This window comes from Bidens hawaiensis, unplaced genomic scaffold (genome assembly GCF_021521415.1).
Source record: "Bidens hawaiensis isolate Kalapana, Puna unplaced genomic scaffold, B.hawaiensis_p1.1 tig00024272_1, whole genome shotgun sequence".
Taxonomy (NCBI): Eukaryota; Viridiplantae; Streptophyta; class Magnoliopsida; order Asterales; family Asteraceae; genus Bidens; species Bidens hawaiensis.
Window position 1 is genome coordinate 259,721 of NW_027493825.1, and position 14,179 is coordinate 273,899.

General features: G+C 34.7%; 2 protein-coding genes across 2 annotated transcripts; both read right to left on the reverse strand.

Moving 5' to 3' along the window:
* Nucleotides 1-3,200: 3,200 nt before the first annotated feature.
* Nucleotides 3,201-3,683, reverse strand: LOC143568988 (uncharacterized). The gene has a single exon (XM_077055004.1). It carries the CDS (start codon nt 3,681-3,683, stop codon nt 3,201-3,203), a length of 483 nt encoding a protein of 160 aa, XP_076911119.1.
* A 5,765-nt stretch (nt 3,684-9,448) lies between these two features.
* On the reverse strand, nt 9,449-10,015 carry LOC143568989 (uncharacterized). Its single transcript, XM_077055005.1, has 2 exons — nt 9,963-10,015; nt 9,449-9,914 (listed from the first exon to the last, which is right to left on the reverse strand). The coding sequence occupies exons 1-2, from the start codon at nt 10,013-10,015 to the stop codon at nt 9,449-9,451; spliced, it is 519 nt and encodes a 172-aa protein (XP_076911120.1).
* Between the last annotated feature and the right edge of the window lie 4,164 nt (nt 10,016-14,179).

Genomic DNA, 14,179 nt, shown 5'->3' on the forward strand with positions numbered 1-14,179 from the left:
CTGCATAACCAACTAACCCTTCTTTTGAATAGTTAGGATAAAATAAACCTAAATCAACAGTTCCTTTTAGATACTGAAAAATATTTTTAATGCCATTCCAATGTCTTTTAGTAGGGGATGAACTGAATCTTGCCAATAAATTAACTGCAAAAGAAATGTCAGGTCTTGTACAATTAGTAAGATACATAAGTGCTCCAATTGCACTGAGGTATGGTACTTCGGGACTAAGAATCTCTTCATTATCTCCGCAAGGAAGAAATGGATAGTTGTCAACATTAATTGATCTAACAACCATCGTTGTGCTTAAAGGATTTGCTTTTCCATATTGAAACGTTTTAAGAGTTACTTAGTATAAGTTGACTGATGCACAAGTATCCCATTATGCATATGCTCAATTTATAAACCAAGACAATATTTGGTTTTTCCAATGTCTTTCATTCCAAATTATTTTTTAAAAGAGCAATTGCTTCATTAATTTCTTTTTGTGTCCCAATTAAATTTAGATCATCAACATACACAGCTATAATCACATATCCTGATGTTTTCTTCTTAATGAAGACGCATGGACGAATAAGATTATTTGTGTATTCTTTGCTTATCAAATAATCACTCAAACGTTTGTACCACATCCTTCCAGATTGTTTCAGTCCATACAAGGATCGTTGTAACCTGATGAAATACATTTCCTTAGGCTTTGAGCTTAATGCTACGGGGAGTTTAAATCCTTCTGGAATTTTCATATAGATGTCATTGTCTAGTGATCCATACAAGTAAGCTGTGACAACATCCATAAGACGCATCTCTAAATTTTTAGAGACTGCTAAGCTGATTAAATATCTAAACGTAATAGCATCCATAACAGGAGAATAGGTTTCTTCATAGTCAATTCCTGACATCGGAGAAAAACCTTGAGCTACAAGGCTTGCTTTATATCTTGTAACTTCATTTTTCTCATTTCGTTTTCTCATACAAACCCATTTATATCCTACAGGCTTTATTGAATTTGGTGTAATGACAATAGGTCCAAAAACCTTTCGATTGTTTAGTGAATTTAATTCAGCTTGCATGGCATCTTTCCATTTGTTCCAATCTTGTCGATTTTTACAATCATCTACAGATTTTGGTTCATGGTCATCATTTTCTTCCATGATATCACTTACCACAGAATAAGAAAATATATCATCAATATTTTCCATTTCATCTCGATCCCACATTATATGTGATTCACCGTAGTTGATTGATAATTCCTTATTGGAATCATTTATTTCTTTTTGAGGGAATGTTATATCATTTATTCTTTCCTGATGGAAGGTTTTGTCAATCATTCCTTCCTTAGGGTCAGTATCCTTTTTCAGAGCCCTTTCTTTTTCGAGAATTTTTATCCTTTGAACCGATTGGCCTTTTACGTTTTAACGCTTTTGGGATTCATGAGGTGCATTATTATGGTTTTGCTTGCTTGGAATCTCAACTCGAGCTGGAGCATTAGCAGCTAGTATATGAGATTTAGTGACCCTGTTTATATCAATAAATGCATCAGGTAACTGATTGGCAATTTCTTGTATATGTATTAATTTTTGAACCTCTGTCTCACTTTGTTTTGATCTTGGGTCTAGGTGTAATAATGATGGCACACACCATGATATATCTCTTTCTTGCTTTTTCATTTCTCCCCTAATGCCGGGAATATTGTCTCGTTAAAATGGCAATTAGTAAAACGTGCTGTAAATATATCACCTGTTAAAGGTTTAAGGTATCTTATGATGGAAGACGTTTTATATCCAACGTATATTCCCAACCTTCTTTGAGGACCCATTTTTGTGCGTTGTGGTGGTGCAATAGGAACATACACAGCATACCCAAAAATTCTAAGGTGAGAGATGTTTGGCTCATTTCTGGAAACAAGTTGTGTGGGAGAGTATTTATGATTTGCACTTGGTCTCACACTAATTAATGATCCAACATGCATAATTTCATGACCCCAAATAGAAACCGAGAGTTTTGTCCTCATTATTAATGGTCTAGCTATTAGCTGTAGGCGTTTAATCAACGACTCGGCTAAACCATTTTGTGTGTGTACATGAGCAACATGGCACTCAACAACAATCCCCACAGACATGCAATAATCATCAAAAGCATGCGATGTAAATTCTCCCGCATTATCAAGCCTTACTCTTTTAATGGTATAATCGGGAAAATGTGCATGTAATTTGATAATTTGAGCAAGAAATTTTGCAAAAGCGACATTACGAGTCAATAATAAAGAGATATTAGACCATCTGCTGGATGCGTCTATTAAGACCATGAAGTATCTAAATGGTCCACTTGGTGGATGAATTGGTCCACATATGTCACCTTGTATTCTTTCAAGAAACATTGGTGTTTCTTTATCAACTTTTAATGGCGAAGGCCTTGTAATTAATTTGCCAAGAGAACAAGATGTACATTGAGACTTTGATCTATTTTGTGGATCTTTTGATCTTTCAGTGGATGCCCATGTGTATTTTCAATGATCCTTTTCATCATTGCGGATCCTGGATGACCTAACATGTCATGCCATAAGTTTATGATACCAGAATCACAACAATTTTCTTTGACTGCCATATGTGCTTGAGGCATATTTGTATATGTATAATGTAAACCAAAATGGAGCATAGGCAGTTTTTCTAGTATCTGATCTTTGCTTATGATATGCAAATATTTTTCATTACTAACAGTCATTGACTGAGTATCATATCCATTATGATATATGTTTTTGAAACTCAACAAATTTCATGTTGATTTTGGGGAAAATAACACATTTTCTATTTTGAGATTTGTACCATTTGGTAATGCTAAATTAGCTTTTCCCACTCATTCTATCAAGTTTGTAGGACCTGATATTGTATTGGTGTTCCCTTTTGTAGGTTTCAGTTTATAAAAATATTTTTTAGATCTAAGTATAGTATGCGTGGTTCCACTATCCGCTATACATATATCTTCTTCATTTGTTTGATCTTGTGCTCCAGTGATTTTCATTTTAAATCTTGAAAATATTAAGAAAAATAATAAGTGTATAACGAAGACATTATGATTTTTTAATAAGAACTTTATTTAATTAAAAAAGAAACAGTACATGAATGAAAACACATAATTAAAGATAATGAGAAACACATTTAATTATTGCATATAATTATTGTTGTCAAGCAACATTTGTTTCAGAGTTACACATCAAAGTCTGCAATGTTCAGCTCAGCATTGAGATCATCAAAGTTATCAGCATGGTTCACTTCTTTCTCTTTTCCTTTGAGAGAGGCTTGGTATAGTTCACACAGATGTGGAGCTTTGCGGCAAGCCTTTGACCAGTGGTTTGTACTTTCACATCTAAAACAGGAAGTGCCATTATTTTCGGACCTACCAGCTTCATTCCATTTATTGTGTTGGTTGGAATTGTTATTTTGTGGAACATGGTAGTTATTGGCTCTCTGGCTACGACCACGGCCACGACCATAAGAATTAGTGTTCCATTTAAATGAATGGTTACGACCATTAAAATGCTTTTTGCCAAAATGACCACGACCACGTCTACGGCCTCGTCTACGACCTTCTTCCCATTTATGACCAGAATTTTTATGAGAATTGTTGTTAGCAACATTTGCTTCTGGTATTGCTAATGAACATGTGGGACAAGACTGATGATTTTTCATCAATAATTTATTATTTTTCTCTGCTACAAGGAGTAATGCATTTAGATCAGAGTATCTTTTAAATTTTGCAATTGATAATGTGTTTGCAAGTTTATATTTGATGCATGAAATGTGGAGTAAGTTTTATCTAACTTTTCTTCCTCTGATTTAGGATACCCACAAAATTCTAGCTTTGAGCAAATTCGGTATAAAGCAAAGGTGTAATCATTTACCCTCTTAAAGTCTTGGAATCTAAGACCCTTCCATTCATCTCTAGAAGTAGGAAGTAAAATTTCCCTTAGATGACCAAACATGTTTTTTCAAATCTTCCCATATCATATAGGGTTATCACAATTAAAATACTCATGCTGTAGTAATTCATCAATATGTTTATGGATGAAAATATTAGCTTTTGCATTATCCTGTTCAGAGCACTCATTGTCTTTTTAGATTGTTTCTAACACATCCATTGATTTCAAATGTCTTTTGACATTTCTTGTCCAAGACATGTAGTTTTCTCCAGAAATGTTGAGTGCAGGGAATTCAAGTTTTGAGATATTTGACATTTTGTTGCTAAACATAATAGAGCAAATAATAAGATAAATATTAGAATCCGATAAATATTAGAATCCATATATATCAATAAACAATGAGATACAATACATTGGTAGAGCTATAAATATATAAAAGAAAAAGAAAATGCCGAAATCTTCAGGTCGAAGATTAAAAAGTGGAATGAGAAGTAATATAAGCATTATAGTGACCAACACCAAAATCGGGAGAATCATTTTGAAAGCTTCATCTTGGATAAACTTAAGAAGAAGAATGTTTGTTGTAAATGAAATGGAGTTGATAATTGGTTATTTTTAGTGAAAATGTATAACCGTTTTACAACGGTTATATTACCGTTTTATAACGGTAATATTACCGTTTGTATGTGTGTGTGTGTGTGTATATATATAATATTAATTATTTTAAAGTAAGATAATAAATAAGATATTAAATAAAGTTTATTTCTTAAAATATTTAATTGGTATGCACAATAATAAGAATAAAATTGTTAGTATAAATAAATCTAACTCCTTAAATGAAATATTAGTGTGCATATATAAATAAAAGTTTGATGCGATGAAAGTAAAAAATTAAATGCATAATGAAAAGTTAGAATAGTTATCAAACTTTAATAACAATGTTTATACACATTATTGTTATTACTTAGTATATGTATATGCATATATATTTTTCTAATGTACATAATTAAAGAAGTGTTTATGATGCTTATGTGGATACCTTTGTGCCTATTACCTTTCTTTATTAGGATATAAGCGGCTCGTGCTGATATCGTGTTATAAGATTACCACAATTATAACAAGATTGGATATATTATTAACGAAAAAGGAGTAAGATAGTGATAGCAAATATATGAGAATGTGAATTACTTGATGATCTTTACCTTTACACTTATGTACTATATATATTACAACAACTTTACTATTTAGGAGACAAGGTTATATAATTGAAGTTGAAATTTGGTGTCATACACATGCATATGTTATCCACACGTTTATAACAAATAAGACAAAAAAAGTGGGGTTTTTTAATTAAAAAAAAATTATACGCCACACATATAGTTCTATATGCGGCGTATAGGGGTTATTTTAGCAAAAACCACCCGGTGTCTCTAGAAAATACGTTTAAATTTTGTTTTTGTTAACTTTATTATTACCTTACAAAACTAGGTTTAAATTTTATTTTTGTAACATACCCAAAATTTCGGTTCAAATTTGACAATTTAATAAAGATAAAAACCAAAAATATTTTCAAAATAAATAATAATACAATAAAATAAGGAAATAAAATTATTCCATGTTAAGAAAACAAGAAAATAAAAGGATATCCTAAGACAAGTCATCCCATATGAAGGAAATAAGAAAAGGGAATTCATCTCACATGGAAGGATAGAAGAAAGTGGAAGCCTTCTACAGAGGTATATACAAGTAAGATAAAACTCATCCCACATGGAATGTAAGATAAATTTGGAAGCTCTTTATAAAGAGTAGTGATATAATGCTAAATATTTATGTTTCCCGTGTATATTTTAATTAATATTTTAATAGTTTTTGTTCGTTTTTAGTCGAGATTTGTATACTACTAACGTTTTTATGTTTCGTAGGTTCCGGGATTTGATCGTGATTAAAAAGGGCGAAAAACGAGCTACAACGAGCCGAAACGGAGATCCGGAACGCATCAGGAAAGAACCGAATAGAGAACCGGTCAAACCGGACCGGCCCCCTTGGTGGAGCACGCGGCGCTGCGCCTAGGGGAAAGGCAAAAAGGCCTAGGCGTGGCGCCTAGGCACAACTGGGCTAAAATTATTTCGTTTTTGCTTATTGTCGGGCCTTGTTTTCGCTATTTAAACACCTTTAACTTAAACCTGACACAACCTGAAGCCACCAGACGATTTTGGAGAGTTCTTGGAGCTATTTTACGACTTTTTTGGTGATTTTGAAGGCACGAGAACAGCCGGTGAAGAGCTTTACATTCAAGATCGAAGACTACGGGTTTTATCGCCTTTAATCTTTCGTTTCTCATTATTTCACCATGTTTTCAGTTTTATTTGCTTTGTTTGATTTAGACTATATGATGCTAGGCTAAACTTCATAAACTACCGAGGTCGTGATGAACCTTTGTACGGTTTGATTTTGATTGGGAATTCTTTTCGTTATGGATTTTATGTTCTAAGTAAAGTGTTGAGTTTGAATTAATTGATGCGTATGATTGCTTGGTTGTATTTACTTGGATTTATTGTTTCACATTACCCTTGGTGATTGTTTCATATGATAGGGTTTTGTTAGGTCATTTACTGTGTGTTCTTGACTAGTTTATTATTGATATGCATTAAAATCATAGAAACAATAAAATCAATTAAATAGATAAAAGTGAGCTGCTAGCCTAGAAAGCTGTAAGGTGATAGGTTATTGATAGATCTTTGTTGGTCAGGATTGCTAGATTTAGTTCTTCGTAAAAAGTCCGTCTAGGTTTTATTGTCAGCTTAGTCTATTAAGTCAATTGAGTCTTCTTAACTATTTTTGATTTCCAAGCTGTAAGGTAGGATTTCGTCATAAAGATACTTAGACATAAATTATTAAACAACCGTAAGGAAGTTTAATTTATAAAACTGGTGAGTCTTAAAACTTGTTAGAAATCCATAGGTGTCTTCTTGAAGGTCAAGGGTCCTGTTCGGGTTTTCTGTCAATGGTCTATTTTACGATCCCAGTTCCATAACTTAAGTTTCCCATTTGATTGATTGTCGTGACATTGGGGATTCTAGCCTAGGTAGTTATTTTAATCATCTGAATTAATCCATGTTTTCTAAATCGTTTATTAGTTAAAACTAATTAGGGTTTAAGTTTTATTAGTTAATTAATAAGTAATGATTAGGTTTTATTATTATTATATTAATTAGGGTTAGGTTTAATTAGTTTATTATTAGTTTAATAGTTAAGTAATCATTAGTTAATTATTATTAGAGTTTTAATAATTAGTTTAAATCCCCCTCAAATATTATTAATAAATAGTCATGTCTTGTAGTTGAGTCTAATTTGCTAGTTTCGTAATTTAAAGAGTCTCATGGGTTCGATATCCGGACTTACTTAGCTGTACTAGAGTCGACCGGTTCACTTGCCGGTTAGTATTTTAAGTTAAGTTTAAGAGTCTAGAATTATTACTTAGTGTCTGGATTAGCTTATTTTTAGTTAATAATTATTTGACTACTTCAAGCACATCAAGTAGAATTTTCATAATAATATTCTTTTATGCCAAGCATGCACCTAGTGGTCCTAGCAGAGGGTGCGGATCACCCGACACGCACGCGCACGGGCGAGGACGAAGGCGGCATCGACGGAGAAGGGCGATGGGCGCAATATGGTGCACTTTGCACTTCGCACGCTCACATCGCCGCGGGCCGCCTTAGTATTTTTAGAGAAAAGGAGTTAGACCCAGACATGAAAAGCTACCAAAAGAAAGGAACAAAATATAAAAATTTGCATCCAGAAAACCCACCGCGATACGCGATGAGTCCAAGAGTAAGGTCATCGCGATACGCGATGGTCTGTTGTGACTCAGCGACACGTATCGATCCAGGGTAGCACGTGGCAGACGCTAGGGCTGAGTCAACATGCCACACGTTATTTACATGCCATCGCGATACGCGACGACTAAGGAAGGAGGTCCATCGTGTATCGCGATGGGACCCAATTTCAGCTATAAAAGGGAGGGTCACGACACTCTTCACCCTCACACCAAATCACTCTCTCTCTCTAAGTTATTTTCTCTCTCTACCTTTCTTTGTGTGCATAGTCTCGTAGTACGTGCCAACTCCAAAGTTTTGACACTTTAATCCCCGATTCGCATATCGAGTAGAAGTGCCACTCGATAAGTTTAAAATATTTAACTCCGAATACCCGTGTGAGGTAGGGGTTCTGTATAAGTTATTATTTTATTATTATAAATGGCTTAGACCATAGTCAGGGTATAGTCCAAACCTTGATTACAATTAAGCATAATATAACTTTTCTTGAGCAAAGTTATAGTCAAAATGCTGTTTCTTCTTATTTAAGAAACGTAAGCATGTATATATACAAGGGGTATAGTCAAAATATTATTTCTTTATGATTAATAAATATAATATTCATATAAAATGTTATAGTTAAAATTAATGTTTCTTCTTGAAGAAGAAACTCAGTATAGATGTTTCTTCTTGGAGAAGAAACATAGCGTATAATTAGTAAATAAACAAAAGGACTAAATGTCCAAATTTTTTACATAAACAAATGATTTATTAAGGTTAAAGCTATAAAAAAATAGACTAAAGGTCTGAAGCTATATCAATGATCTATTTATTTATATAAAGGTTATTCACGTACTATAGGTTCGAGGTAACAAATCAAGAAGCAGAAATCAGTATAAAAAACTGATCATAAACAGAAAAGATGAATACGCCCTAACCTTTTACAAACTCTTTTAGAGTCAGAATGTTTGCATAGGATTTACAAATCCTTAAAACCTTATGTTACAATAATAAGAAACAGGCACTCTGATTAAAAGTATACATGTGTCTAGATCCATTCATACATGTTGACTTGGAGTTGCCCGAGACCATGCATATCATCAGAGGCGGATCCAGGAAATTTTACTAGGGTGGGCACAAAATGAATTAGATTAAAACTGGGTTGGGTCAATGAGAACATGACCGGCCAATCATTCTGGCGGCGAAAAGTGGAATGAACTTTTGAGGAAATGAGAGGGTACTATTGGTCTTTTAACACACCAACCTTTAAGTTTTAAAACACATATCACACACACACACACACAAAAGACATTTAACTCAAACAAAGTCATATTCATCATCCTCTTCCTCTATCTTCTCTTCAAAGTTTAGAAGCACTTCACGATTCACTTCCCAAAAAAAATATGTCGTTAACTACTATTTATGTTTGCTCTCAAATTTGTTCTATAACAAGTGGTCATAGTGGTGGATCTAGAAAATCTAGCTAGTGGGTGCAAAAAAAAAGTACCTAGAACTCATCAATTCAAACTAAAGCAAGTCAAACCAAAATGGGTCGGGTCAAACCAAAACAGGTTGAGTAAAAAATGTACATTAAACAAACTACGTATTGAAATGAAAACAATAAATTTCATTAAAGATAAGCAAAATACATATTACAATTGACCTCTACGTGATTTCATCTTTTGAAAACGGTAAATTACAGCTTCATTCATAACACTTAAAAGTACTTTTTCAACACTAAAATCACACAAGCATTCAAAAAATCTTCACCAATTCGATTACGTAAATTTGTCTTCATGATCTTCATTGCCGAAAAACATCTCTCAACCGTTGCAGTTGCAATAGGCAAAACTAATGTTAGCTTTAATAATCGATATACCAAATGAAAAGATATATCTTTCCTTGTTTCCACCATAACTCTAGCAAGATCCGCAATACCTTTCATATTAGCAAATCTTTCATCTTTTCGTACATTATCGATGTACAAACCAAGTTGAGATGCAAGAACAATTTTGTCCCCATTATCAAAATCACATGGATATAACTCACACAATCTCATTAAATCTGATGCATCAAACTTGGAAAATGAATCATACATATTGAAAGCCAACAGGTTTTGAAGTAAACCCGTGTTAATCTCATTAAAACGATCACCAAATTCTTGAATTTCCATATCGACAACACTGTTGAAACAATCAAAATTATAATAATGTTGATTGGTGATTTTGTACCTTTGTCTTTTGGGTCTATTACCAGTGTCATCAACAAGATGTGAAGTCGCCATCACCCTAATATATTCGCCTCCCAATAATTCCAAATTTTCAATTAAAATGGTTGAGCAATTAACTAATATGGGCTTAATTGTTATTGTTCATAACAAAATTAAATTGGGCTTAAAATTTTGGCTTAATATTTAAAATGTTAAGTTTGGGGCACTAAAAAAATTATGAATGGGTCACTAAATTGTTTGGATGGGTCACTTGGGTCTTTGGACCTAATATATTACAAATTTATAAAGAAAAATATGGACTTGAGTGGGTGCAAACGCCCCCCCTGCGCGAACACTGGATCCGCCCGTGGTCATCAACGACAACTAGAATATTAGAATGAGAGGGTTAACATAGAACTTTTTACGTTCGTTTGTATCCATTAATTACCTTCCTTAGTAATCAATGTATCAACCTAAAGTTGTAATTTTTCAGACCTCATATCTTGAAATCATTGTAATATATACTTTAATGAAGCATTTTTGTGTAAGCACAATGACATCTTTTCTTAATTATAATTTTAAAATAATAAAAGAAAAAAACTTAAAAATAAAATACTTCGTGCCAACTTAAACTAATATTAATAAAATAAAATAAAAATTAACATGGAAATGTTAAGAGTGCCATCTTATAATTAAATTTTAAAAAGAAATTAAAACTAAAAATCTAGAAAAGCTACAAAAGTCAATAATAGAGTTATCGTTAATATCAACTGAAGAGAATAAAATTAATATAACAATAGAATAAAGTCACCTGGCATTATGTAAGGCCCCGATCCCGGTGCCTCATTTTGGACGTTGGATTTACTCATAAACACAGTTCTAAATATCAGAGTTAATTAAAACTTTCGCGGAATAATATAAAAGTCAACCATTCATTACAAACATCTATAACTTGTCTTTTAAAAACATAACATAAAACATAGTATTTCAAACATCATGGCAAATCTTCAGATGCCAGCCTCTTCGGATCCTGCCATGTGTCTTACTCAAACCAGCTGTCTCAGTCGATTAACCTGCGTGCATACTAAAATTCAGTTACGCTGAGTGAGTTCTAGTTAATCATACAACATACAATACATTCATAACTTCGTACTTCCATACGTACTTCATACTTTTATAATTCGTTCATAATATACATACTTACCTTCATACTTTATTTTAAACTCTACTTTACATTATTCTATTCAGCCTCAGATATTATTAGGGTCCGGTTCCTTTTTCTGCCTCGAATATTATTAGGGTCCGGTCCCTTTTCTGCCTTGAGTATTATTAGGGCTCAGTCCTTTTCTGCCTCGAGACTTATAAAGGGCTCGGTCCCTTTTCTGCCTCGGATATTATTAGGGTCCGGTCCCTTTCTACCTTGAGTATTATTAGGGCTTAGTCCCTTTCTTCTGTACCTGGCTATCTTGTTGGTACATGAATGTCAGTAGTTCATAGTCTAGTGTCTGTAATCGAGTCTGTAATGTTATTTATGTTTTTGTACAAGCGAAGTTGTCAACAAGTTCGCCTAGGCGAACTTGTTGAACAAGCGAAGTTATGGACAACTTCGCCTGAACATATCAGGCGAAGTTGTCGTGTATTTATACTCAAGCCTACGGCTTGGTTTAGGTTAATCGTGTTAATCGTTTAGTTGGTTTAATCAGTGAGTGAGTTGTTCGTGTAGTTGAACGTGTGTTTTGTAACAGTGATATTTACATCACGTGAGTTCGGTTATAATATATAACGTGTTTCGTGTATTCGTGTGTTTTTGTTCTATACTCGTAACGATCTACGCAGGGATTCCGCACCTGAGTAGACCGCGATATCTCGTGCGATCCGTCCAGGGAACCTACAATTGGTATCAAAGCTTTTGCTCGATTGTGAGGTTCGGGATATTCACGCGGGTATAGATTTCGTCCCGTTTCGACTATTCGTGGGACATGTTTTCGTGTTTCTAAGTCAATCTTACCTACTACCACAGTATTCAAGCCTTTGCACCATCAAAAACCTTGTTAAATCCAGATTCCAGATCTTCAAAAACGTCCGTGTTCATCAGGTGAAGTTGTCGTCACTGTACGTAGGGTTTCGGCGAAGATATAAGGTTAAGCGAAGTTATCCACAACTTCGCCTACCTTCTCAAGTTCGCCTTCTCAAGCGAAGTTCTCTACAACTTCGCCTACCTCTTAAGTTCGCTTATCTCAGCGAAGTTAATCAGCGAAATTCGTCAGCGAAGTTCTTCAGCGAAGTTCTCTACAACTTCGCCTACTTCAAGCGAAGTTATCCTTAACTTCGCCTTCAGTACTTAAAAAAATTTTTTTTTTTTTTTTCTTAATTTTTTCAGGTTGCTTACTTTTCGGGAAAGATGTCGTCGATCAACATCTCTGAGTTAGTGAAGATGGAAGTTGAAGCAGGGTCAGCTACCAAGGCCCCAAGATTGCTGAAGGGAACCGATTTCGTTGCATGGAAGGATCGGTTCATACAGTACGTCAAATACCAGGATGCGAAGATGTGGGTATGCATCCAGGATGGTTATATTCCACCAATTATGGAGTATGAAGGTCGTGACCAAATCAAGAAGTATAGTAAAATGTAAGAAGAAGAGAAAAAGATGTATGAGGCTGAGAACAAGGCTCATGCTGCTATTACCATGGCTCTTCCACAGGAGATCCTTCATACTTTTAGAAAGTACACTTCAGCAAGGGAGCTTTGGGAAGCCCTTGAGAGCAGATTTGAAGGAAATGTAGGAATCCGGGCTTCAAAAATAAAACTGCTCAAGACCCAGTTCTTAGTCTTCAAGTATTTGAAGAATGAATCATTAGATGATATTATCACTCGATACTACCATCTGATGACTGAATTGAGCAACTATTCCATTTCCTACCGAGAAGAAGAAATAGTTGAGAAGCTTCTAGATGCACTCCCACCAAAATGGGAGATGTACACTGTGTTGATGAGGGAAGACAAGGACTTTCCCACTTATGATCTCGAAACGACAGTCAACAAGCTCAGGACCTTTGAGCTTAACATGGTAAGAAAGGAGACATCTATGGATCAGGTTCAAGATCCAAGTATGTATGGAGCTAAAGTCAACACTAGCTCAGGCTCAAAGACTGAATCGGCTGCTTACTACTCGAAGGGAGAGTCGGGCCCCAACTCATCACATGAGGGGCATGTGTCAGTTAACACAAATGGGGATGTTTGCTATGTAGCAGCTGGATCTAGTGGTTCTCAACCCCAGGCAAGCAAGAGTAGTTGCTCTTCAAGTGTTCCCAGCAACAACTACTCCAAGATGCCTACGAGTGTCAAGTCTGCTGAAGAGCAGTTTGGCCTCTATGCTTCTTTCATTGCTTCCTATGAGAACTATATTCAAGGGAAGATTGTTGATCCAGCTATGTTGGATGAAGATTACGATCAGATTGATGCTGACGATATGGAAGAAATGGATCTACAATGGCAGATGGCCATGATTGTAAGGAAGAGGTTTATGAATAAGACCGGTAGAAAGTTTGTCGGAGGAAGACCAGGGTTCGACAAGTCAAAGGTAAGGTGCTACAATTGTCAACAAAACGGTCACTTTGCAAAAGAATGCAGGAATGAGCGTGTGGAACGAAGTCAGGGTAGGTCTCCACAGCAAAGTGAGGGTAGAAAAGATTACAGTGCCATGATGTCTAGAGCAGATGGAGAATACAACTGGAACATGCTTTCTAAAGAATCTTTCGAGCAGGCAAATTTGGCAAAGGTCGAAACAGAAGAAAATGAGAAGGCTGCCGGAGAAGAAAAGGCTCTTATGGCAGACGTTAATGACAAGCTCTCCGAGGTATGCTCTAAAACTACTTGTTCAAAATGTGAGAACTTGTCTGAGCAACTAGCAACCATAACCGACCAGTATGTTAGGTTGGATGCTGAATTTAAAACCATAAAAGAAGATCATCACTTTATTAAATCAAGAGAAACTAACTATAAAATTAAAATAAAAGCGTGTGAAAAAGATGTTAAAAGTTTAAAAACAAAACTTGCTGAAAAGATTGAAGTGATTGATTTAAGTTATGAAGTTTTGGAAGAAAAGACCAAACTAATTGCTGAGAGAGAGAAACAGATTGCTGACCACCAGGTGAAAGTGGTGGAACTGAATCGAAAACTGGAGCAGTTCAGAAATTCTTCTGCTATTCTTGATCACCTTGTTAGTGATCAAGGTTCCTC

Excerpts from the sequence above, each read along its gene's own strand:
- LOC143568988 (XM_077055004.1), bottom strand. The coding sequence starts at position 3,683 with ATGAAAAATCATCAGTCTTGTCCCACATGTTCATTAGCAATACCAGAA.
- LOC143568989 (XM_077055005.1), bottom strand. The coding sequence starts at position 10,015 with ATGGCGACTTCACATCTTGTTGATGACACTGGTAATAGACCCAAAAGA. Across the intron at positions 9,915-9,962 it reads AATAGACCCAAAAGACAAAG|TGTTGTCGATATGGAAATTC; the intron begins GTACAAAATCAC and ends TTGTTTCAACAG.